Raw genomic sequence first — 26,866 nt, forward strand, 5'->3', positions numbered from 1 at the left:
TGCCTCAGCTTGCTCTTCCTGCAGGCTAGAACTTTGACACTCTAGTGCTACGCTCTCATTGAGCTGGTCAGCTGGCAGGCTCTCCTCAACTGTTCTTTTGTCCCTCGGGCCTAGCTCGGATTGGGGTATTGAAGTTATCCCCTTTTCTGCTTCCGCTGTAGGAGCTTGTGCATTTTCAGCCGAAAGCGGCGCGATCTTACGAGCTTGGCCTCGGGTCAATGCCTGTGCTATGCCTTCTCCCAGTCTGAGCCCTTTGTCACGCAGTAACTGATTCGAACGATTCGAAAAGATGTAAGGGTACTGCAGTGACAAAAATTATGAAACTGCAGCCTCAGTCTCTAGCTCACCGAATGGTCCACTGATTTTGATTTGACCGTGGGCAGACACACGCTGTGTTCTTCTACAACCTGTTTGATCCATGCTACTTCTCCGGTGAAGTCATCTACCGTCACGTAAGACGGATGGACAATGTCCATCATGGCGGCACTGTCTCTTAGCACTCGGCATGGTTTCCCATTAACTTGCAGTTCGTGAAGATATGGACTTAAAAGTTCCATATTCTCGTCTTTTTCCTCTACGTAAGAGAAAACTACGCTAGACTTCCCGCAGTTTGCAGCTATATGTCCCAATTTGTGGCATTTGTAACAGCGAATTAGTCTAAAAGATTCGAATTTTCTTTTCTGTTCTTTTTGTGCGGTTTCTCCGTTAAGTTTCTCCTCGCTCTTTTCTGCGGGCTTTTCCTCCATGTCTACAGGCTCCGATCGTCTTGTCTGCAAACCCCTTTTGAACGGAAATGGTTTCCGCGGTCCATTTCGACCGTCCAAGTTTCCGTCCTCGGCGTTCAACTTTCTACGGGTTGCGTACTCTTCGGCTAATTCAGCCGCCCTTTCCACAGTGTTTACATTCCCTCTGTCTTGCACCCACAGTTTCACAGCTTGGGGGGTGGTTTTGTAAAAGTGCTCTAGACACATGCATTCAATGATCATGTCTCTGCTGTCGTACGCTTCCGCGCTTTTAAGCCACTCGACTAGGTTGGCCTTTAAGCTATATGCAAACTCCGGATATCCCTCGCTATATTTCTTGCCTGTGCTCCTAAACCTTTGCCGAAAAGCTTCCGCTGAAAGACGGTATTTCTTCAAGAGACTAGCCTTAACTTTTGCATAATCATATGCATCCTGTGCACTCAGTCTGGCGATTACTTCCGCCGCCTCACACGGCAACATAGACAGCAACCGCTGTGGCCATGTACTCGGGCCGAAGTTCATCTTCTCGCAAGTCCTTTCAAAATTGCTTAGGAACAAGCCTATGTCGGTCCCGACCTCAAATGGCTTTAATAGCCTGTCCATGCGGTACGATTCTGCCTCACTTGATCGTCCCAGAGCGCCTTCACTTCCTTGAGACAACTCCTAACGTTTGCTTTCAAATTCAAGTTGCATTTTTCTTAACTCGCGATCTTTATCGCGTTCCTCTTTTTCTCTTTCCCGTTCTTCTCTGTCCCGTTGTTCTCTGTCCCGTTCTTCTCTTTCTCTTTCCCGTTTCTCTCTCTTTTTGAGAAGTTCCAATCCCATTTCAATTTCTTCCTCACTGGCCTGATTGGAAATTAGCTCCAATAATTCTGATTTTAGCATTTCCTTGAGTACGTCTAGGCCCAGTTCCTCACCAACAATCAACAACTCGTCTCTCAGCAGTGTCCTTAACTCCATGATTGCTGCTTTACTGCCTTGATTCTGCCCTCTAAATCTAGCTAGGAAAACACAACCTAGCTAACACTCAACAATCTAGCTTCCCTACTGTTCTAAATACAACAACAAAATGAAGCCTAGAGAGTCAAAGCAAGAACCAAGCACTCACCGCAGTCACAGCACCACATCGCAAAGTCCATCCCACCGCTGTCAGCCAGTTCTCAGGATTGAGGGCTCAATCCCATCGCCCCTGATCCGTTGTCAAGATTGGAGTCCGGCATGAATTCGAAAGTAGCTGACCCATGCCGTCGTCCAACTTATCCACGCTGAGGACGTTGATGAAGGGAAGCACTGCTTCTCATCGAGAACGAGGAATATGGGTTTATTTACAGTATTTATATCAGTCTAACATCACTGTTTGAGGAAGTACATCAGTTTAACATGACTGCTTGAGAGAGAGTCTCAGTCCAACATGACTGCTTAAGAGAAGTGTGTCGAGCATCCGCACAACAGCACTTTTTAAACACTCGGTCCTCCCGCGATACAAGGCGACGCGAACGTTCGTTTGGTGATCGCAAACTAGCCGCCTCTCCGGAGGACGGTCTACACGCACAAATGCACACACGTTCGAATTTCCGGAACCGACGTCAGAGGGGCCCCGTAGAACTCGAAGCCGTTCCGGGTAGCGCGTTGGGGAGTTTGGGAACAATAGTTGGCCTGCCGAACTCATTCCGTCACAAAGTCGATTTAGTCACGCTGTGGCTAGAAGTTGGCGGCGACGCTCCCGGAATGTTGCCGTCATAGTCGTAAGTGGGTGGCAATCTTGCACTGCAGCTCGCCGTTCTTAACAGCGCCGGGATGTTGCCGCCATAGTCGTAAGCGGGTGGCAAACTTGTACTGCAGCTGGCCGTTCTTAACACCTTGCATGCAGGAGCACGCACGCCGAACGTTTCTGTACTTTTTGTGTTGGAGCGCACCGCTCACCCCTAACGATGTATTAAACTTATGTTATTTGTTTTTACTTCATCTTGTCTTCCCTGCCGGAGCCTCTCCGATGGTCAATCTGGTTCGAGCATCAAGCAGACGCTATTGAAAGTCGCCGAAACACCCGTCCCCGTAACACCCGTCCCCGTAACAACTGGGGGCAGCTGTAACACCCTGAAGACTGGCATGGCTGCCCGGATCTGCGTCTTCAGGGCCAAGATGAGACCTTTTGTTTCCGCCGGGGGCGTTGACGTTCTGAGGAGCGTCTCATCTTCGGCGTCAGTGGTGGGGTTCACTCCCGCCCCTCCTCTTTATACCCTCCTCATCTTCTTGCCCCCCGACTTACAAGGAGCCATCCCTTTTTCAATAAAATTCGTTCATTCATTCATTAATTTTGCCCCGAAACGCGCAGGTGCCGGCAGCGTGGATCGGTGCCGGCAGGTGGAAAGAGGCTACAAGTGCGCGTGTTGGACGCGGCAGCAGTGTTCCTAATCGTGCATCTCTCTTCGCCGCTGCAGGAGGAAATGCCCGACCGTCCAAGGGTGGCTACATTGCTCAGCAGCCTGGCCAACTACGAAGTGGCGATCCCGTCTGTCGCGGGGGAAGAGGCCCAGGCTGCTCCCAAGGTGAGTGTGCCGCCGAGCGCGCTCTGCACGTTCCTTTGTGGATTTTGGAAGTTGCCGTAGTAGGCAATACCGGCAGGCATCGTCGTTTCGCAGTTCACACCTTCAGCTTGCCGCCAGATTTCGTGCCAATTCCAGACGTTGAGCGCTCAGCGAACTTTTGATTTGTGTGTTAGTATGATTGGCGTCGCGCTTCGGTGGGTGTACTCGCCAGTTCACAAACATTTCCGTTCCATTATGGTAAGTTCGTTTACATTGTGCCTCTGAACGCTCAACCAAAGTTATTATCGTTACGTTTAGCCGGAATTTCCGTTTAAGTTCGTTTCGTTTATGCGAAATCCACTGTATTTGCTTTGTTTTCCTGATTAATTTCTACATAAATGCAGCACGTTTATTTGCGCATTGTGTCTCACAGATTAAGCACTACACGACCTCCCGTTTAAACGACAGCCCGACTCGACCCGTTCTCCGAACAGCTCGGGCTGACGTATGGATCGTCGTTCGCAGTCACTGGCAGTTAGTACTGCGAATGACTCAAGAGGAGTCGGGACTCTTTCGACCGAACTTTACAGTGGATGTGATTTCTGAGACTTTCCCGAATCGTCTGTATTCGGAGAATAATCAGCCTTGCGAACGGTTCGTTCGCCCATGTGTCACTGTACAGATCCGGTTCCTCCATATAACAAAGTTCAGTGTGCGCGTATAATACCGAAGCTTAATATCGGGCCGCAGCCGCAATACATCAGCTCGTGAATAGGGAAAGAAAAATTAAAAGAGGGCTTTTTATTAACGGTTGACGTATAGAAAGACAAGTTATCCTTTGACGCGTTACTGTACCTTGTGGTTTGTTGTTTAGACTGTAGAACTTTCGGGATCGGCCCACATTGTTAGATTGCACTGTCTTCGGTGTCGGCTTATATTTTCGTTAAGTAAAAACCACGCTTCCGGTTCCGGGTTTAGGCATGCGCACTTGTAACGGGCGCACTTAGCAGGGTTTCATTTCGTATAATTACGCATTATTGCTGCTCCGTACATAGCTCTACGCTAACGTGGGGCGTCTTTTTCGGTCGAAGCTTCATTTTGGTGCCTTTTTCGTTGTCTTACGTGCACTCGAAGGTCTCAAATCGCCTTATTTTTACGAAAGTAGCCAGAAGGAAATCGTAATTGTAATTTTAAAAAATTGACGCAGAAACTTCTGTGGAAGTTGTCTAAGTATATGTGTGAGCATTGTGCCACTTATGACCACACTGCCCGGTTTCATCATCAATGTTATGAAACTGGATGCGACCAGTATAACGACAGCGCTGCGGCGACATGAACTGCTGAGGACGGCGGCGCAAGGTGAATTGATGACGTAAGCAAACTACTGCAGGTACCGCTAGGTGCGCTGATGACGTTCCGATCATTACAAGCCGTTATTGTTCTTTAGCGCCTTATTCATACGCGTCGAACCATTATCAACTATGATGAACCGTCCCGAAGATGCTAGAAACCCGCCGCCGTCGGTGTTCAGCACCAGCGCTGTATGGAGCGATTTCATGCAGATGATGGACCGGGGTCAGAGGATTGGTTCCGTGACGGCCCGATGGCTGCTCGCTCGAATGCCAGCCACTCTAGCCGGAAACCGCCTGATAGGTGTTTCAGCGCGCATTCACCGGTCCGACCCAACCGGGGACGTTGCACCCCTGCCTGGTTGCACCCTCTGCCGGGCGCTGTGTGGCGGGACCTGCAGGGGAACGAGTTTCCACACGGCTCCTGTGTTCGCTGCGGGAATTCCCATGTTCACGTGCTCAGACTCGATGCCGCGGGGGGTCGAATAGAATTGTTACATCTTATATACTGGCTACACACGGAGGAAGATATATGGTGATGAACCGTACTCCGGGGGCGGCGGCTGTGTATGGCGAGTCCGCGCGGGCAACTATTTTGAAAGCAATCTGCGATGCGTATAGGGCTTGCTGAGTGCTGGGGCCCTATAACGTAAAACTATTCCGATATGTTTTTATTCCAATCTCCTGACGCCATATTTGCGTAACCGCCGACGCACGCATCGGGCGGTGTCTCGCAGGGTTGTTTAAAAAGACCAATCAAACGCTTTCCTCGTTTATAGGAGGGCACTTTTGTTTGCTTTAAAAAGGAATAACATTGCCTACACTGAGCTGCTTGTCTTATCTAATTGGCTGATAAGAGGCGAGGAGCACGGCTCAAATGGAGAGGGATTCAATGAGGCCGAGCCAGTGCACTGAAAATCGATAACCGGATAAAGAGGGTGGTACGGCGTCTGCGATTGGTCCGCTTTCCCTTAGCTTTGGGTGGCTCGTCGAAAACCGCGGCGGCATCCAACGGAAGGTTAAGAATGCCGCTAAAAAGGATCATCAGCAAAGAAAAGTTGGCTGAGCGTGGTCGTAAACTTGTGGAAAGTGCTCGAAAACGTTACACACCCACCCAAGAAGTATTATTGTACGCAAATAAACCCATGCTCTCCGGCAGGTGCAGTAAGAGTTGGAGGACGATCCCACCGCTGGTAACCAATTGTGAGGGTTGTAGGTCGTAGGGAGGAACTTGGGAGGAACTAGGTGAACAGGGTTTATTTAGAGATATTTACATTTTAAATAAGAGACATTCGACAGTCTAGCGTGGCTCCCAAATGGAGCACGCAAGACGAAGCATACAACATGCGAGCACGAAGCTCCAAACACGCAGCACAGAGCACGATGACGAGCGCCTTCTCGAGCACACCCTAGCAGCGAAAAACAGCTCCTTATAAACACTGCGTTCTCCCTAGATCCCTAGGTGAGGGAAAAACGTTCGGCATCGCAGCCGAGCCGCCTTTGAGCGGCAGGGCTTACACACACACGTACGCACAGCTTTCACTGCCCCCACCGAGGCCAGACGGGCTTCGCAGAACTCGGTGCTTACTTCTTGACCAAAGGAGGCGCCTCTTATTCCCCAAGCTGACCCCCGCCGCTTGGCCCCCGGTTCTCCATTGTCTTGCGTCTTGAAAGGCGCGTGCGGCGTTGCCGCCAGATGCATTCCCTCGGGAACTCCCTGGCTCACAGCAGACGAGGTCGGCGGTGGCGGGTTCAGTAACAATAGTTGGTCCGCCGATCGCGGTTAGTCATAACGGCGCCGAGGGGGTGTTGAAGCGGCACCTCGAGGTCCCTACGAAATGAGTCACTGCAGCAATTGTGGTAGGCTTCCATGGTTCTCTTCGGGGAAGCTGGCAACGCTCGCAGCTGCAGCTGGCTGAGAAAAACTTTGCCTGTCGGCATCTCTGCAGGCCGTTCCTGACAGTGCGAGTAGTCACTGCCTGAGTGATCGGCGGCAGCAATATTTTATTCCTTTCGGAATGGGACAGCCTGTGGGTATTCAGACAAAAATTCTGTTTTGTTCGGCATATTAATGCATTTTTAACGCGTACACGTCACTTTGACGCGGTGAGTTTTCGCGGTTTTGTGACGTAGCGTGACAGGCAGGTGAAGTGGGTGCAGCCCGAAAACTTTAGACCAATAGCCGATGTCTAACGGCGAAAAGGCGACGAATCAAAAATAACTATTTTTCTTTTGTTCTTTGCAGTCATGCATAATCAACGTGTTCATATCATATCAGATGGGGAGTCACCGCGGTTTTCGTGACGTCGCGTGACAGACACGCGAATCGGGGGTGGTTAAAAATGTTATTGGCCAATGGCGGAGGGATGATTGCAGAATTGTAATAGAAAAGTTCGGAATAGCTTTACGTTGTAGCGCCCCTGGTAGCTCCGTATGCGCTGTGTTCTCGCCGTTTAGTTCGCGTTGAAACGAGACGCGCGGACTCTATCTTCAAAACGATCTGCAATGGAGACAGTGTGAGCCCAGTGCTGATAGCTCCGTGTGGGCTGTGGTCTCGCCGCTTAGTTCGCGTTGAAGCTAGATGCAGCATGAAGGTCAATTCGCTCGCTGCTGCGGGCCCTATCTTGAAAGCGATAATCTTACGTGAAGGACGGACGGACGGGTTTCCTCGCTGGGTAGGCATAGAAATGCTTGCGTGTTTAAAACTGGACAGGTGATAAATTCGTCATCCAAAACTTACTTCGTGATTGTGTCTTAGAGGTGTAAGGGGTGTCCTGATGCACGAGTAGACGTTTCGTTGATATTTAGTCTGTAGTATAACTTATCGTCACTCAGTATGCCTTCGGGCTTAGCTATGTGAAGATATCGATGGCAACATCGATTGCTTTCTTCTATGGGTGTGCGAATATTCGAAAATTTCGAATATTGATATTTTTTAATATTCGATCGTATTCGATTCAAAAACTTTCGAATATTCCATCGCATACGAATATTCGAAACGAATGCAACATATTGCGGTCTGTGCGAGAGCAAACATGGTTCTTAGCGTTTATTTTTGTCTACTGTAAGAAAGCGCGTCTGATTTTGTGCTGAATTTTGCTGTAATTTCGTGGTGCTGGCGAAATTTCGCCTGTAATAAACTCTTAGCCACTGGACGCATAAGCTGTACAGGAAATCAAGCCTCTCATTAGCGAACAACGAAAAACTGCGCAAAAAAGAACAAGATGCTTCTAGACTCTCATTAGCAAGGGAACGGGTTTGCGAACAACGGGGGTGCACTCTTTTGCAGGTTCCACCCCCAGTCCTGAGCTTATTGCTTGACAGCAAATGTGACGAGTGATGACTGTTACAGGGTCAAATGGCTCTTAGTCTACGGGAAATTGATGCGGTATAATAAGGCACAGCCGAAATCATTCAATTTTCCAAAGCTAACATGAGCCAAATACACAATCCTTTAGTATAACGGCTTACTAGTTAAATTTTTTTAACGATGACAATGTAATTTCACTATTCCAAGATGTTAAAATAAGCCAACTTGCTAATAAATTCCGGCCCATATCATTATTCGATATTCGATTCGATATTCGATGCTAAATATTCGTGTTCAATTCGTATTCGAAAAGTTTGATATTCGAGTTTTTTTCCATATGCTGCTGGCAAAGACATCGCAAAAAAAAAAATTTAATTGCAACGCGCATTTCTGACCGCTGTGCGTTGGGTGTCGAATATAAAATAGCAAATTGCTTGTGTCATGTTATACACCGTCGTTACAGACACAATTTTGAAAGTAAGCGCGTCAGACCGTGCCCTGTTCATGTGCTTCGCGACCGTGTCAGCGTTGCATTTTGCATTCGAAGTCCCCAAGTTTACGTAGGTCTAACGCCGACTGAAACACTCCACCATTTCTTTACGTCTCTTATTGGCAGACCCGCAGTGACGTAAGGATACCTATTAAGATTTAAGTGTCTTCGGCAGAGCCAGCTCCAGGATCAGCGCTGGAACACAGCAAAATAACCAGCACAGTGCCTCCCGCGAGGCTTTCGTACTTATCCTTCGAGAGGGCTGGAAACCTCCCTATGTTTCCGTTAAGATGGGCCTTGTGCCTCCCCGCTCGCGATCCGTTAATGTTTTGTAACTTTCGACGCACGGCTGAGTCGTGTCGTGCGCCTTCCGCTTCGCCCTACAACTAATGCATTGTAGCTTGATTCACGAGGGTTCGCATTAAGCTCTATAATTACACGTGTTCCGCGCATTTCCATGTGGCCGAGCTCGCGCGACGGTCGTGGTATAATACTTTAATGAGCGCGCGGAACGCTGATCCTGCGTCATATCGAGCGACAAAGGAGGAAGAAAAGAATTGCGGAGGTTCTGCGCTGCTTTGCATACGCGCGGCCGGGCTCCGTAGCGTCGTGTGGAAGAGGGGCAAGAATTCATTTGCATGCCGAAGGGGCGCCGCCGTTTCAGGTTCAACGATTTGAGCTGCTTCTCGCGGCGCACACGGAAGTGGATTACAGCGTACACGCCGCGTTTGCCGTCTGCGTGTTACTCAGTCGAGCATGTTGTGCCTAGTGCGCCGTATGGCCAGTGGCGAACGGTGTGTGTGCACCGTTTGTGGATTCGACTAACGAGGTGTTTCGCCGGTCGTCCGCGGTCGTTGTGCAGTCTTCTCCAAAGGATTGGGGCTCCCGCAGCAGCTGCAAAGTAAGCTTTCGCTTCGCCAAACGCTGCGCTACCGATCGCGCAGACCCTTAGCGGCAGTGGCATTCTGTTACACGGGCATGAGGTCGCGGATTTGATTGGCCGCTTCGACGGGCATTCTGACGAATGTGGAATGCAGGGACGCCACTTTACTAAGCGACTATTTAATGAGCAGCCATGCATCCGGCGTAGTCATTTGCGTATAATTGTAACGTGCGCTCTCCGTTAACATCGAGGCCGTATCGCCTTATGAGTACGTTTTAGTGCAACCATGTGTCGTTTGTTAAAGATACCATTAACCGGCATTGGACATGTTTCTAAAGTAGCGTTCTTCGTGCGGGTTGTCAGGATCAGTGTTACGCAAGATAATTAGGACTAGAAAATAGGGTGACCGAGTTCTTACCGTTCGCACACTGCAGTAAGCAAAATTAATAAATATGTACGCATCATAGCTCCTGCGCATAATGAGAGTTCGCTGCGCTGGCGTTGTGTTCGTCATTCTTTCAAAGCTCAGTCTAGGTCTGGCCAGAAAAGCGGACAGAATGGCGATTACTGCGCTCATGGAATACTAATGTATTCACCTGTTTCACTGTCGGGGAGACTAACTTTTTTAGTAGTTTGAAACCGAACCTACGAACTCTAATCGACAAAAGAAAACAAGAAAAGGGCTCGTTTAAACGAGGCTAATGAGTCTGCTAAGGCGCGGGCAGTATTCACTAGAGGTATGCCCCCACGACATACGTGTCGTTCAGAAAGCGTCCGTCGTCGACTGGGAAAATGGGACGTGAGTAGTGTCAGCGCTAACGTCAGTTTCTTCCACTTCTGATTTATGTGTATGTATAGTGCTGCAGGCGCGGTGGAATGGCGCGGGAAGTAGCAGTTCGAAAGATGAGAGCCTCGCAACGTTATCCGGACGACACTGTACCCCACGCGATTGTCGTCCGTGGCATTAGTGTCTCTTAGGGCGGCGCCGTCTGATTAGCGAGCCCGTGTGCGGCGCGGGCCTTTTCAGCGCTCACCGCAGCCATACCGAGGTGGGCTTCGGCCGTAGCAGCTGCAGCCGCCTCACGGGCAGCTTTTGCGGAGCGCTCCTCGATCATCCGATTACACGGAACGGGAGCTTCCTCGGCGGGCGTCATTTCGTATGCATTGGACAAGTTCGGACGCTGCGATCGAAAGAGGAGGTCTGCAGGCAGCGCTCCTCGATCGTGCACCAAATCCCCTGCTTGTTCGCAAACTGTGGCTCCCACCTGAAAGTTTTTTACCCTCGTGTTGACGCAGTCGCGAGTTCCACTGCCGTGTCGGTGTTTGCCAGCGCAGTGTTTCCGGTGGCTGTGCGCCGTTGCGTCGTCGGCTGTTCAGCTCCGGACGCTCGCAGTTTGCGCAACCAGCGGAGTGGTCTGCCGTGATCGCCCGTTCGTGGCCATGTGGTCGGTTTTGCGGTTTCCTAATTTCACGCATTGTGGTCGGTGGCTGCAGTATAGGCGCGTCGCGAGAACTGGTTCTCGCTGTGCTCCATCTAGCTTTCGCCGTTCCTATCGATCGTCGTTCGTGCGCGCCTTCGCACGTGTGACTGGTCCCTCGCGGGAAACGCGTGCACTGTGCCAGCCGGCGGCGCCATTTTGCATATTGCTCAGACCTCCGTGCGGCCGCATGTTATCGTACGTGACGCAGGTCGCTTCTTGCCCCTCAGCATTTCTCGGCTACACGACGATCCCATGGTCGCGTAGTGCAAACGCCTGGCGAGGTTGCCAGATGATTCTTTCCTTGACCACATTATTACAAGAGAAGGATCGACATTTGGGCGAGTCGGTGCTGGTTGAACATCTTGAAGGGGCAGCGCAAGGGTTGTCCTGTATGTTCCTCCCTTCTGTCTTCGTCATTTTGCGCTGCCCCTTCAAGACATTAATACAAATATGAGCCGGAATGAGAGTTTTCACTCATCCAGCGGCGGACATCACAGCGCTATAATGGCTAATGTAATTCATAAACAAAAATTCATAAATTAACTTTTAAATAATGTCTATAGTGGACTAGTATTTATTTATTCATTTGTTTGTTTTTTTCTTTATTTTTTTGTACTGGCATTCTTATTTACATTATATATATGTAAAGGAGTTAAAAGCCAGCTAGTTCTGAAAGCGTAGCATTTTGATAGAAACTCTGTACCTTGCGCCAATCTCGAAGAATGCATACTCAAAATTAGCAGCGAAATGCATCGCCTGTTCTAGGAAATGTCTCAACATTGTCAAAAAATGCGGTACTGAAAAATGTTAACTGGAGTACCAATGCCTTTCAGTGCGTATTTTGAGTACTTATTTCTCTAAACTGGTGGTAGGCACTAAGTTCTTAGCAAAATATTATGCTTTGAGTACTGGCTGGCTTCAATTCTGCAAATAGGCCATGTCCCATAATGTCATTCATTAAAAATTAATGAGTGAGCTTTTGTTGCTCTGTAAAAATATAGGAGATTAGTGCACAAATTATGATTTCGGCCACTGCTACCAAACTTTGGCCGACGAAAATTGTTATTTTCATTCGAATCCTGCATCGCTAAAAATCTGGGACAGTGGTCGCTAAAACATACCATATGTGTTGGGAGCACTGCTGGCACATTGTGTCAAGACTACACGGCCAACCGTTTTCTATGTGCTTAAAGTATTATTGTAAGCACATGCAGCTATAAGACTGCACATTACCCAACAGCTTTGTGTTGACATTGTACGAGTCTTAAGTGTGAATCCATGAAAACTACGGGCGCCTTATGAGCTCATGTAATTGACGCTCAAATCCGACGCGTTCTCGGTTATTGATTCCTTAATAGGTTTTTGTGCGTCGTCATCGTCGTCGCCGTCGTCGTCGTCGTTGTTGTTGTTGTTGCTGTTGTTGTTGTTTTAAACGCCTCGAATCTTTCGCATCGCTTGCGAGTGTCTGCAGCGTGGAATGAAATAAGGCAGCTTTCATGCAATTAACGAACGAACCCACTTCGTTATTCAAAGCTTTTTTTCTCTCTTCTTTGTAAGCGCTGCACAATGGTCAGTTCGTAAGGCGGCTCCCAAATATTGGAATTTTGGGGCGCAGAACGGCCCCCAGCATAAGCGCAAGCCAATCAATAGTTTCGCCACGCTACAAATGTCGTATGAGCGCAGTGCGCCGTTGCAGCGTCCACATGGTGCTCCGAAAACATTTCCCGAAGGAAGCAGTATTGAAAAGTTACAGCTGCACAAGAATGAGATTTGCGACTTCTATGGCTGCTTGGTCACCCTTGACGAGTGATATGTGTATGCATCAGTATGATCTAGAGAGGTGTTCACTCAGTAAATAATAATAATAATAATAATAATAATAATAACAAAGTACCGTATTATTCATTTATTCGTTTCTTTCGGCGGTTTAGAACGAAAATTACGAAAACAAAAGCGAGGACGAAATCGCGCCAGGAGAGGTTTCTAAGCAGAGCTATCTATAGCTTCCGTCCGCCCCGTGACTACGCGCATGCTTACCCTGCACGTCCGGCCAACGATTTTTTTCATCTTCCTCTGAAGAGACAAATGTGTGAAAACCGTTTGCAGGATGACTTGGGGCGTGTTTCCCAAAGCTTAATGATTCCAGCCTTCAAAATGAGGAACTTCTAAAAGTCATCGGCTTTTTTTGTGTGTGTGTGTGTGTGTGGTTGTTGGGTGGTTCTCAAAGGAAGGGGATCGGCTTCATGAAACTTCCCTGTAATCCGTATTCCTTTAATATATACTCATTCAAGGTAACATATTACGAACTTTATGAACGCATCTCGTAAATACAGGAAACACAAACGCTGAAGCAAGAAACGATCCGATTCGGTCTTCTGGAATGAGTTTTGATTAAAGAAAGAAAAAGATGGAAATTACCCGAGTGCCAACAACTACAAAGCACCCTTGCAATCTGAGCGTGCGTTTAGAGTTATCTTGGCTCTCCATCCCTGCGCATTTCTTTCACTGCCTGCTACGCCGGATATATTTCATTTTCTCTTTCAATGCGCACCCCCTTGGGCATAGTCTTCAAGCTCAAATGTCTTTTGTTATTTTCCTTGCTCAGTCTTGGGCAGTCCGTGACTGATCTGGAACAGAGCTTCAGGTTCATTATTAAAGTGATGGGTAATTTCCGCTGCTTTTCTATTTGTTCTCTTTGTTCCCGGATCACTTTGGACCTGCTGGCATTGTGATAGCTCCTCTTGTTCAATCAAGAAGATGGGAGGGGGGGAACTCGAGTACGGTTATTTTTAACTCCTGCAGTGATGGTGAGCGGCTGCCGCTACATGGGCTGCTGACGCTCCAAGGAATGTCGCACTTTAGCTTCTTCTCTCGCTCTCGTTCATTCCACATTGAAATTTATTACCAATTAGCGCGCTTTGAATTAAGAGGGTCGCTGGTGAACACATATTTTAATTACTGATTCCGACGTACATGATTTGACGAATTAAACGAAGACCTATATATACTATAGACCACCTATATGCCCGAGTTGAATTCCAGCATGAAAGAAAGAAGAAAACAAAGTGCTCGTAGTATCTTTCGGTTCATCCTGACGGGCGCTAAATGTATGCGTATATACATATGTATATTATTCAATTATATGAGCACTCCATGCTCATTTTTGCCGTCGCCGTGAGGTTTCGTATAAAGTCCAAGGGTGATAAAATCGTCGTCGCGCACCGTATGCTGTGTGGGTGAATGAAAGCGTGCGAGGGTGATCTGGCGTTCGCGGCTCAATCTCGCGCACGCAGCGGAAGAAATCGGGGAGGAAGCGCGCCGTCTTCCACCGCGCGTTGGCTCCAGGTGGAGGGTGGGGAAACGAGGCTCGTTCTACTTCGGGCGGCCGCGCCCGCCCGCCCGGGCCGCTGTATCTTGAAAGCCATCTATGACGGGGGCAAAGTTCGCCGCGCTCTGTGATTTCGGAGTTTAGTTTGCGTTGATGCGAAACGCAGCCCGACGGTCAATTCGCTCGCAGCTACTACCGCGCTTGCTCACTCCAGCGTTTCGACAGCGAGCTTCTGCGGTCATCGGGTGAGATGTGTTCATGTTTGCTTTTGTGCGCATGACACCATGCTTATTAATTTGGTTAGGATGCCTATGTTTACTAGTTTATGCGGCCGATTAAACTGCTATTCTTGCTTCGTGTACCTGTCCACTAATTTGCTATCACAATCGGTGCTAAAAGGCGAAACTGCGACATTTTGGTTAATTCCAAACCATGCGCCCGCGCCTGGTCGTGATAGAAGAATCCAGTGCTGTTAGAAACTCATACGTTTTTCTTACCAATGTCAGTATGTTTAAAAGTAGTCTGTTTCAATATTATTTGTACAATTCCTGCCATACCTTGTCACCTTGTCGTTTAAGGTTTATCGCCACGCTTCTCATTAACTGCTTGACCAGTTCCCCGTTGTGGGTAAGCGCCACGGTTTGAGGAACAAACAAGCAAGCTCGCTGCATGACATGGTTGCTTTGTGACAGTGTGTGACGACGCCATCTACTTTGCACGTGCCCTGGGACATATGTATAGACGTGGGAGACAAAGTGTACTTGTGGGTTGAAGTTGAGAAGTTAACGATCTGAAGACTGTTAAAACGATTAAAATAGGTTCTGGGGCTTTGCGTGCCATAACAATGATCTGATTACGAGGGACGCTGTTGTGGGGAACTCCGGATTCATTTCGGACACTTGTGGTCCTTTAACGTGCGCCCTATGCGCGTTACACGGGCGTTTTTGTACAGCGAGTACTGACGATCATCGAGTGATATCTGTTCATGTTTGTCTTGCGCGCGGTACACCATGCTTATTAATTTAATAGTAAAGTAATGTTTGCTGCGTTTATACCGCCGATAAAGCTACGGACTTTATTTCGTGTAGTTGTCTTATACTTTGATATCCCTATCAGTTAGGGATGTGCTAATAGTGATTCTTGAGACCAAATCGTATATCAAATATTTTTCGAATAGTTGTCGAATGATTCTGAGCCGTTACAAGAGTTAATATAAAACGATGTTTAAATTCCAGTATTCTTAAGGTTAACAAGTTTCTGTCATTACATAGTACGCTATGAAATGTTTATCAAAAACACGAATGGATTATTAGGAGCAAATAAATGGTTTGTTCACATGCACAGAGCCTCTTCGGAGAGTGCGTATGATCGCTGTCTGAAGTGTGACTCCCTGAACGACGTAAGCTGCTCCAGCACGCAAGTTCCTAAGTCTATGCCCACGTGGATGAAATTTATCATGGCTCTGCTCAAATTTTATGTTAAATTGCGCGTAGTTGGTGCTTTGAAATGTTCGAGAACCTTTCGTATTTACGAATAGAGTCTATTCGATTCGAATGGCGTATCGAGTAGGACATTATTCGATTCGTTATTCGAAAGTTTGCTATATTCACGCACATCTACTATTCGCGTTCAATGGCGGGGAGAATCTTGTTTCAGCATGATCGCTGTAGTACTATCAGAGATGGATGTGTGCTTCTTCCTGTCGGGATCTGGCACGAACGCAAAGTAGTTTTTTTTTTTTTTCCTTATTCATTGTGCTTGTGTTTATGTGTGTCTTCGGTTTATTGCTTGTCAGCCTGCATTTATTCTTCGCGATTAAAGAAAGTAAGCTTTCAGGGTGCGCCTTGTGATCGTCTCAGTGCCGCCTTGCTGGTCCTACCTGTTGTCAGGCGCCGTTTCCGAGGCACGAAAAAACTAGCTAGCCCGAGAGTATGTTTTGACCAGAAAATGAAGGCCCCCTCCCTCCCTCCCCCCAACCTCCTAGAATATAAATAAATAAATAAATAAATAAAAATGGGGGAAATAGCTTGGCAATATGGCTGTGGAAATTTCGCGCCGAAGCCCAATTGTCGTTACGTCATTATGACGTCGTGGATACTGTATCTTCTTGCACTGTGGCCGTCGTGGCGCAGCTATAGAAGTTCTCCAAACTTGCTAAGTTCAGTCTTTGTCAATAAAAGGGGAACAAGTCTCGAGCAGACGCCGTCAAAATCCGTGACGTCACTGTGAACTGATGCGGAAACTTCCAAGCGGCGTCACCACCCGACTTTCGTTTCGACCTCTCTTCCGCGTTATCAAGCCGATAAAGCTACGGACTTTATTTCGTGTAGTTGTCTAATACTTTGATATCCCTATCAGTTAGGGATGTGCTATAGTGATTCTTGAGACCGAATCGTATCGCCACGGTAAGAGTGGTTTCGTTTTTTTTTTTTTAGATTGCTTTACTAATTCAGCTCAACTTGTGTTTCTCTCAAAGCTTAAGTGCATGCTGCGGTTGTTGTGAAGCAGAGTTGCCTATTTGACGATATTCGCTACAAAGCTTTAGTTCGTTTTTTTTTTTTTTTTTCATGTGCACAAGAAAGGCAATACTTCGCTGCTGTAAGCCGCATCTGTCAGAAATCGGTGAATCTACGTAAAAAACTGAAAAACCGAGAAAAGAATGTTTAAGTGTTCGTAATTTAGCTCTGCGATCGACCGAAAGTTGACAAGAAGAAAATAGGTTCTTTTTTTTTTTTTGCGCGTCTCCCTTTCATGACTGGGGTAAAAAGAGCTCTTGCTCGTGCACATTATCCTCGTTTCTCAATCGACAGACGGTACCAAGTTCGTCTTCATGTCCAGTGTCGCCTGATTTGCATGACGTTGTCTACAAAGCTCAGGACTCGTTCACCGCTATCGCGTAATGATGTGCCATTTATCTGTCCATTTATTCTTTTTTTTTTTCCTCGGCGAACTATTTTACGGGTTGAATAAGGTGGCATGTGCGTTCTATCGTCGAATTCTGACGCGAAGCTTCCGGATGGAGCAACGGCTTCGCACAGGCGCAAGTGCGCGAGCCGAAAATGAGGCCGCGTTTAAAATAAGTTTTACAGTCGCGGCGCTCATTTAGTGGCTGCCAATACGTATTCTCTGTGCACGCGGTAGTCGGTCTTTTTATTTTTTATCTTTTTAACGACTTCGGGAGTGTTGCTGCATATAATTTGCCGCGTCGTAAAGAGCTCGTAAGTCATTGCGTCGGCTTATATTTCGAGTCAATATGCAATGAAGTATGAAAATTTTTATTGCTGTCATTTCTACTAACGACTTCCCCGCGCGCTCGCCATGTGTAGTCGTAAAGTAACTTTGATGTCGTGCGCGGCGCCCTGCTTCGTTCAAACCTGGCTTCGCAACTTTGCCGTCCATTCTCTCTCTCTCTCTCTCTCTCTTCGTTCTTGTGCGTTCGTGGTTACATGGTGTGGTTGCGACGTCCGAATGCTATTAAAGTGTATGGAGTTGAACGCTTGCGAAGCGCAGAACAAAAAAGCGCAGGCTTGAAATGCGGCGAATGTGTAGTTGCTTGCAGAGCATGTGCACCGTCTGCCGAACTCGTGTATATATTTTTATTCGTTGTCCGAAAGACAGCGATTTCGTCTGGCCCGTGTCTGTTTGAAGAAAAACAGAGAATAGGGGGTAGGTCACGTTCATCTAGCAATCGTAGCTTCCAGCGTTTGTATTTTTGCGGGCATAAATCTGCGTTTACGTGTCGTACTGTATATCTCCTGTATACCCGCACCGCGATTTCGTAAATTTATTTTATGGCAGTACTGCAATAGGTAATATTTATATAAAGCAGGAATATGTATCGACACTGTGGAAGTTCCCTCTTCCGCTCGCCAAGTTTCTGTATTCAGTGTAGGCGACCAGTTATTGTGACATCTTGCCTCGGAAGAAAAAAAAAAAGTGCGGGAAAATGGACGGAGAAGGAGCGCGCTACGTAGAAATACGAGAGACGGGACATCTCCACTTGCGGCATGCTCCTTTATTGTTGCATCTCTCTCTCTCTCTCTCTCTCTCTCTCTCTCTCTCTCTCTCTCTCTCTCACCGTTTTTGAAAGCATTCTCGTCTGGAGAAAATTGCTCCCAGGGCAAAGGCGAAAAGAAAGGCGAACGATGTGCAGTTATAAATATTGAATTCCTGTGCAACGCGCGGCGACTCGTCCTATTTCTTTTGCCCGACGCCGTCGGGTCTCGGATGTTTTCTTGAAGGCCGAGCAACTGTGTGATGGACGGGAAAGAGCAAACCACTGGCGTCACGCTACGGTCTCGGCGTGCTCTACGGAGCCGGGATGGAGGGAGTGGTCGTACGCGGCGACATAAACGCGTGCCCGCCTACTTTTCCCCAGACTCGCCGCTTTCCCAGCCGTCCGCTCCGCCGCCAACAGCCGCGTGTTCTTTCTTTTTCTCCCCTCCCCTCACTGTTTGCTCTAGCGCTGGTCATTTCGGGCTGCTTGCGGCCGACCTCTGCGTTGTCTACAGCGTTGTGTGCGTTTTGCGCTCTCCCGCCCCTTTGCGGCCGGAAAGTGTCGACCGTGCTTTTCGCGCTCCTCGTTCCCGATAATGGCTGCGTGAATAGTGCATGGCGCCACACCGCGACGGGCGCTGTCGCGCGTTGCGCGCGAGCGTGCTAGTAAGATTTGCCCCGAAGTTGTTTTTCCTTTCCATCCTTTTTTAAAGCGAAGCTTTCTTTGCCTCTTCCTTCGGCTTTCCCAATGCTGCTGCTGTGGGCTGCGATCGCGCACACCGCCTCGAGGAGTGGTTCAGGCGCGAGTAAGAGAGGAAAGGCAACGGGAGAAACTAGTTTTCACCCCACCGCATCGAGTGTGCACAATGCCCTCTGGAGCTCCGCGGCCGTCGCCACATTAGCCTCTTGACAGCTGTAATTATCCACGACTCCCCTCAGAAGTATTGCAGAAACTACAACGCTTCCCTTTCTACTAATGTGCGAGGCCAGAGGGGACGCAGATAGAACTGCAGAGAAGAGAAGAAGAGGAGAAGAAGGGGGGAGGAGGAGAAGAGGCAGTTCCCACATAAGAAACGGGGGGAAGTGACGTGAGAAAGCAAGGAAACCCCACCACTGTACGACAGCGGTTGGGGGGAAACAGGATAAGCTTAAGTTCAAGGCACGGTACAGTACGTTGCTGCTATTTCTGAAAAATAAGCGCCATGCAAATATGTCAAGCGGGCAACTTGTCAAGCAAATATGTCAAGCACGCCCTGCGTAAGTCAAACAAACTTACGCATGGCGTGCAGAAGCAGAGCCGCATTAATTAAAGCGCACCACAGGGTCCAGGAGACACTACGGAAGCGGTCGACCGTCAAATCAACACTTCTGTCCCCGCCGCGTTAGCTTTACGGCTATGGTATTGCTAGAGGTCACGGATTTGATCCCAATCGCGGCAACCGCATTTCGACGGGGGCAAAATAGAAAACGCACGTGCACTTAGATTTTGGGACACTTTGAAGAACATCACGGTGTCAAAATTAGTCCGGAGTCCGCCACTACGGCTTGCCTCATAATCTGAGTGTGGTTTTGGCACGCACAGCCCCATAATCCAATTCCAGTTTAATACTTCTGCCACAATGCGATGTGCCATGTGAGGAAATGACAACGCTCAACCCTCTCAGAGGTTATAAAATATGGCGCACAACAACGCCTCAAGCAAACACCTCTCCCTGTGTGTTCTGTGTATCACGCAGACAAACAGCAGTGGTGCACGCAAGGCAACGTTTAGCATCAACTTACCACTCTCGTATTAGCCTAAACGTTGAAGAAATTAAGCATTAGCCGTCAACATCACCGCTAATTATCGCCAATGAAAGCATCCAGCACGGAAAAGCTTCGCTTACATCAATTCCCACAGTGCATGGGATCTACATAATTTTTTTTTTCGTTTGTCTCGTGATCGCGACAGATAATACGGGGTTACAAATAGCAGAGAAACACAATGCACTTAAATTGGCAAGTTTTTCTTTAAGGAGAGTTTCTTATTTTTCGTCGTCCGATCATCATGCGTCGTAGTCATTGTGGCATACATAATCGCGTTACATTTACTGTAATTATTACAGGGACGAAATCAAGATAAACGTGTAATGTCTGAAAAGTAAAGAGATGCGTGCTTACACATTAAATGCGAATAGGCATCATAACGCCACATCCGTGGACTTCGCTTGCTGTGCTCCTAGATGCATCTACGTGAGATGCAAGCAGGAAGTGCACGAGTGTGCCCGCTGTAGCGGTTGCTGTTCCAGGTTTTCGCGAAGTCGAAAGCGAGAGAAGAAAAAAAAAACAAGCACTTAAAGGGTGCCTCATAGGCCACATAGCAAATTTTGATTATACGCTGTAATAGTTGTCGGACGATCCCTCCTTTGTCAACCAGGTGTAGGAGTCGTCGGACGATCTCGCCGCTTCCACCATTTGAAGGAGTTGAAGGTCGTAGAGAAAAACTCGGTGAACAGGATTTATTTACATATTAACATTTTAGACAAGACATACATCGACAGTCTAGCGTGACTCCCATATGGAGCCCGCAAGACGACGCATACAGCAAACAGCTTACGAGCACACAGCTCACGAGTGCATTTCTCGCACGACAACGAGCACACAACGAGCACACAGCTCACTACGACGAGCACGACAACGAGCGCGCACTAGCAGCCGGCAAACGCTGCTTATAAGCACTTGTCCCCCCCCCCTTGATTCCAAGCGAACGGAAACGTTCGTCCAGTCACCGTTCGACGTCACCGTTCGACGTCACCGAAGATGACCCGCCCTTTTGGAGGAGGCGGGCTCACATACTCGTGTTGCACACACACACACAGGTGTAAAGGTCCGGAGCCAACGTCAGAGGGCTTCGTAGAACTCTGCTCCGTCAAGGGTGGCGCTGGCGGGTAGCACATTCCTGAGCTGACCCCGCGCCACGTGGCTGCCGGTTATCCGCAGTTCTCTGAAGTGCGCCCCGTCTGGTTGGATTGGAACACGTGCAGCGGGCAGAAATAGCTGGCACGTTGCCACCCCGTACGGCCATCCCTATAGCAACGACCGAAGTCGCTACGTGCCCGTTTGGGAGCGTTCTGCCGCAAGAATTTTTTTAATTGGTTCAATAACAGCCGATATAGAAATATTTCAGTGCCGCAAACCCACGATTTCAGGAAGCGTGCGTCTCCGCCAATATAAGACTCTCTCCACCTTTCGCCCTTCTAGCCTCCGCAAGCTAAATTCCTTCTCTGCGTTCTCCTGGAGGATCGCGTGGCTCATACGTCACGGGCCCCGCCTTCTTTTTTTTTACAGAGGAGCTGTGATACGCTAGGTTCTGGCGGTTTGTGTGCGTAGGCAAAAAAGATGGCGGTCATCGCAGAGCCAAAAGAGCGAAAGCATAAAGCAAAAGCCTATCACCAGGTATGACCCAGCTGCGTTTAATCACGAGAGGTGTCAAAACGTATCGTGATAAAAAGAAATATCCTAGCAAAAAAAAAAAAAAAAGGATACCCGGAATAGACGCTGTTTACTATGGTTTGCGCTATGAGGTCACAGTCTCTGTAGGCAAACCACGTAACCTTATCTGAGTTCCCTTCTACCCGTGTAATAATGGGTAGGCCGCGTGCTGTGAGGAATGCGGAAGAACAGCGCGCCTACGAAGAACACCGTCGTGAACAGAAGCGGGAATGTGCGCGGCGACGGCGGGCGGCACGTAGTACTGACGAAGATCGTGCCGCAAATGCCAGGCGTATGCACCTTTAGTTGGATCACCCCTACCGACTCCACTCCCATCGTAATTGTCGGTGATTTCATGTGTCACGGCTAGACGGGAAGTAGTTCGTGGCGTTTCTCTTGGAAAGGTACGGCATTCAATGTTACGCAAACATCAGTGCGCCCACGACGCGTCATCGGTCGTGCATACACCTCACATTGGCCAAGAACCTTTCCAATGTCGCCACAGAGCCACTGGCCATGTATCGTGCATAAGGCGATAGTCACCTTGGTGACCAAATAATAAATCCAAAAAAGCAAAAAAAATCAGAAAAGCATTGAGTGTGCAATTTAATAAAGCAACAAGAAAATCGTGAAAAAAACGAAATTCATTGTGTTGTGTGTCTCTTATTTATAGCCAACATATTCATTATCAACATATTTACCACCATATACAGGTTGTTTCACGTAACCAAGGATTTAAAAAAAAGAGTAGTTAGCCACAGCTGCATGAAACCAAAAGCATATGGTTTGCCGTCATGTGGCGTTCCTTCGAGTATTTCTTTATATTCCGCTTAATTGCTTAATTGACCGAGATTAACTACGCACAACTTTTTAATATTCACTTAGGGCCAAGTGCGTTTCTTTGCGTTGTAGAGGGGATTCAGAAACGACCGATGTAATTTTTTGTGGCAGCGTACATGCTGCGTGGCGAATTTTTTTTTTTTTCGGCGTTTAAAGAAAGTCTGCGAAATATGAAATAAAACAACGTGTGTGCGCTATCGTATCTCAGCGCTCAGAGAAGGGCAGTCGGCGTTTGCAATTTCAGCTCGATCCGCGTTCAGCGATGTAATCCTTAGCAGACACGATCATGAGCGCGCATGAGCTCTGCGCGAATACACGCAAAAATTTGGAGGACGCTTAAGCTTCGCCTTTAAGAGTGGAACGCGATATCATTCAAAGATCGCCGACTGCTTTTCACGCTTTCCGGAAACTGGAGCGTATGTAACCGTAATGTTTACCTGGGAACGCTTGCCGCGAACGCTACGCACAAAGGCGAGCTTTGTGGTGGAACCACGGCCTCTTGCGTGGGCAGCGATGCGGCGGAGGCGAGCGCCAGCTGGTGCTAATGCAAGGAACCGGGCTCGTCGCTCCGTGCCCCCCCCCCCCAAGACACCCATCGCGCCGGCGCGCGCAAAATGGCGGACGCCGCGGCCGGTTTGTGCGTGTGTGAAGGGGGTTTGTTTGAGTTTTCGCGTAAGAGAACTATGTTTTCTCGTATAGTCAAATTGCAATCCGAGAGTTATATTTTTAGGTTGTGTGCAAGTCGTAGTTTACGAGTTTTCAATGTATTTTAGCTTGAGAAATTCAATTAGTTCAGTCAATTCTTGGCACCATGGGGAAGGCCTGGGTATACGTGATTCGAAAATATCTTTGCCCTTGCGACGTCCTACGCGGGGCGCCGGATTTTCTGCGGCACGGGATCCTTAACGCTATCGTGTAAAAATTGCCGTGCGACTTACCACTCGAGGCACTTTGCGTGTATTCGCGGGCTTCTTTCACGCTAGGAAAAAACAGTTATGTAGCTCGTAATGAGCTGAAAGCTGTTTGGGCAGCTTTTCGTGTTGCTTTACAATTTTCTCATTGACACTTTTCATCAATTTATAATATTTGAGAAGTTGATTAATTAATTGAGGCTAATTATCTAATTAGGCGGAATGAAAAGAATAGTTTATCATCAAGCAACGGCGAACAACTGCTCCTTTTTTTATGACAAAAGAAGTAGCTGTCACCGTTATAGGGTGACTACATACCTTTCTTTTATTTTCATTTCAATAAAAAAAATTTACTTTTGGTTTGTCCAGCTACGTGGCATTTGCATATTTTTAAATCTTGGTGCATGATAGTTAGGACACACTTTATATAAAATATTCTATGCTTCACGAATACCTGGACAGTAATCGCCTCAAATAAGCTTTGTGGTTCGATTTTCTTATTCAAATACATGTAAACGCAGAAATGTTTTCATGAGACATCCGCTAGCTGGACCTATTTGAATTAAATGTGTTGCGTTTAAGAGAGAAAGATAAAGCATAGCAACTCTACCAAGCATAATTTTGATTGAGGACCTCGACTTTTTGTGAAAATTGCCATAAATGGAAAATTAGAAAAAAGTATTAACACGAAGTTTATAAATCCATAACTCTGCACCAAGCAAAAACAGATGTTGTGGTTCTGTAAATTGCATCTGTTGGAGTATGTAAAGCGGACAAATTTGGTATATGAAATTGCAACTACGCGTGGAATCGTTACAATGTTTATGAAAGTTTTGCGAAAGTCCTATTTACAAATTAGTTGTGTATGTCAGGGCGGTGTAGCACATCGCTTGTGTACACTTTAGATTTGGTATTAGGTGCAAGTTACAGAACTGTGATAACGTTTTTTTTTTTAATCGTAGAGTTAGAGTTGTAAGTTTCATACTAAAACTTTTTTCTTCTCTCAAATGTCAAAAAAGAAAAGAAATTGGTTGCTTGAATTGAGAATTCAATTCTTACAGTTACTAGCTTTAAACCTTTTCTTTCGAATGCAATGAACCTAATTGGTATTGGTGCACTGATTTGCCAGAAAGCACGATTTCTTCGTTTCCACATATTTAGATGGGAGCCATTGAAAGCGATGCATGGGATGGTTCATGTAATGCGATCACTCGGCGATACACGGCACATCTCTCCCGCGACAGCACCAGCCGGCCGTCATTTTTGTGAGGCACCCATTGCGCGCGAAACGCATTCGTTCATTATAACTCCGATTCGGAAATCACGAATCCGTCCTTTACAGCGCCAGTTGGCGTTGTTATACGCTAAGCAGTAGAACCGAGCTTGTTCTGCCTTATCTGTAACAAGAGTCTGATTAACTGTGAGCCAGATTACCCGTAACAAGAGTCGGATGTCTTACGCTTCAATGTCGCTGAACTTGTGCTGACACCTTAGTCGTGGTCTCCGGATTAATTTCCACGCCGTAGGATTCTATCGCGCGCAGCTGAAGCTCTGTATGCACGGGCATTCTTGTATTCCGCCTCCATAGGAATGCGGCCGCGGCTGTCGAGGTTGGTTGCTGTTTTGCTGATGAAGACGAGTTCGTGTGTCCCTAGAAAATATTGTTAGTCTTTGAGAAAAGAACAGAACACTAAAAAAAGAATTTTATGCCGTACCATTATCTTCAGTAGCAAAACGGCCACTCTTAATGTGGGCGGAGGCTTCCTTAAAAAGGCGCAAGAACGACGCCGGCTTGAAGCGTGCGCACTCGATCGCCGGGACCACACGGGTTCTGACGGTGCCTCCTTGGGTCTGTATATAATTGTTTATCGTTAAAGGGACGTTGAAAGAAAATATTAAGACGAGCTGGCTCGATAGATTATTCATCGAGAAGTCTATCGTCGTTTTCTTGTGCGAATATGTCCCTCTGTGACGTAGAAAATTGCCGCCGCCGAAGGTCCCGCTGCTGCTACTCAATTTGTACCGGCCGCGCCATAACGCACGAGCTGGCGTCATCTCCATGGGACCTCCCTTTATGGCGCTCTCTGTGAATCAGCCACACGAGCGGTACCACAGTCCGCAACTAGTGGCGCGATTCTGATTTTCCGTTTTCGTCATTTCCTCGCCTAAATAAACATGTGTTCTCGCTACGAATGACGAATAATTAGAAGCCTAAAATCTTAGAATGTAGCGCGACCTGACATTTTCCTTCAGTCCCCATTTAAAGAAGAGATATATTACGTTTTAGAGGAACCTCAGACTCAAAGTGTGAAGTTTTGAAAACATTCCCTGCGTCCGAAACGGCCCATATACGAAAAAAAAAAAAAAGCATCTTGAAACCCGTCACACTCGCGTACACTGGCGCTGAGGTTCGGGCGCGAAATTCACGAAATGTTAGCTTGACCCTAGCTGTCTGTGTTCAGCGATGCCAACCCTTTTTTCTCCAAATGGAAGTAGTAGTAATTAAGCGTCCTTTGGAGGGAATGGCGTCAACGAAGGGCCTCCCGTGTGTAAGAGGGAGCGGGCGATATGAAGTTCGGCCATGTTGTAGGCCTTTTTTTGTCTTGTTTTCTCGGCTGACATGACTACTGGCGCTAGCAGGGCACCTCCACTGCAAGTGTCCACGGGCCTTTAATGGCATGAAGTGTTCCTTTTAATGGTCGATTACTAATAGATAAGTTTGTCCCACGCGTGGTGTTCGTTGTTCTTTCCGTTCCCCTTGGTATATGTCTACGCTGAACCGCCTTCGCAAGAAGAAAGAGATTGTATCGGAGGTGCGTCGCTTCATGATAGCAGGGAATAGGGGGCGGTGTACCGCAATGCCTTGTTAGAGTATAAACAGGCAAAAAAAGTGCACCTGCAAAAAAAAAAAAGGATTTTTTTTTTTTTTTTTTTACCGGTGCACTTTCATCTTTGTTACAATCGAATTCACAGAAGTTTCGGAGTATTGTGAGTGGGCTGAAGAAGCAGGAAATTCAACTATGTGATGAACAAGGTGATATCATTCCGAGCAATCAGTACTGTATTGTTTCTCAAAACCATTTTGTTGCCTCATTTTGGAATGATGTGTCATGCATTGCCCCCATGCCTGCAGTGCATGACTTCTTTTCCTCTGATGGGCATAGCTAAATTAATACGGGCACTGAATCCATCTTCTTCAGCTGGTAACGATAAAATCACTGATGTGTTTTTTAAGCACACTGAGACATATTCATAATTAATCTTGTCACAAATATTCACTCAGTCTTTGCAATGTTCCAAGCTTCCTCGCGACTGGAAGGCAGGGAGGGTGGTACCAGTTCCCTAGCAAGATAACTTATCCAGCCCTCAAAACTATAGATCCATCACATTAACAAGCATTCCGTGCAAGCTGCTAGAACATGTAATATACTCCAACTTGGTAACCTTCTTTGAAATTAACAGCTTCTTCTGTACGCGTCAGCACGGCTTCAGGAAACGTTGCTCTTGTGGAGCCCAGTTTATTGTTTTTACTGACG

The 26,866-nt window shown here is 47.5% G+C and overlaps 1 protein-coding gene across 2 annotated transcripts in view; it reads left to right on the forward strand.

Moving 5' to 3' along the window:
* The window catches only part of kcc (solute carrier family 12 member kcc), a 526,743-nt gene that overhangs the window by 338,688 nt on the left and 161,189 nt on the right, over positions 1-26,866 (forward strand). For both annotated transcript variants that reach the window (XM_050194347.3, XM_050194346.3), the window contains one exon: positions 3,185-3,292. In XM_050194347.3, coding sequence (XP_050050304.1) covers positions 3,185-3,292 — 108 coding nt within the window. The remainder of the gene's footprint in view (positions 1-3,184; positions 3,293-26,866) is intronic.

This window comes from Dermacentor andersoni, chromosome 1 (genome assembly GCF_023375885.2).
Source record: "Dermacentor andersoni chromosome 1, qqDerAnde1_hic_scaffold, whole genome shotgun sequence".
Lineage (NCBI taxonomy): Eukaryota > Metazoa > Arthropoda > Arachnida > Ixodida > Ixodidae > Dermacentor > Dermacentor andersoni.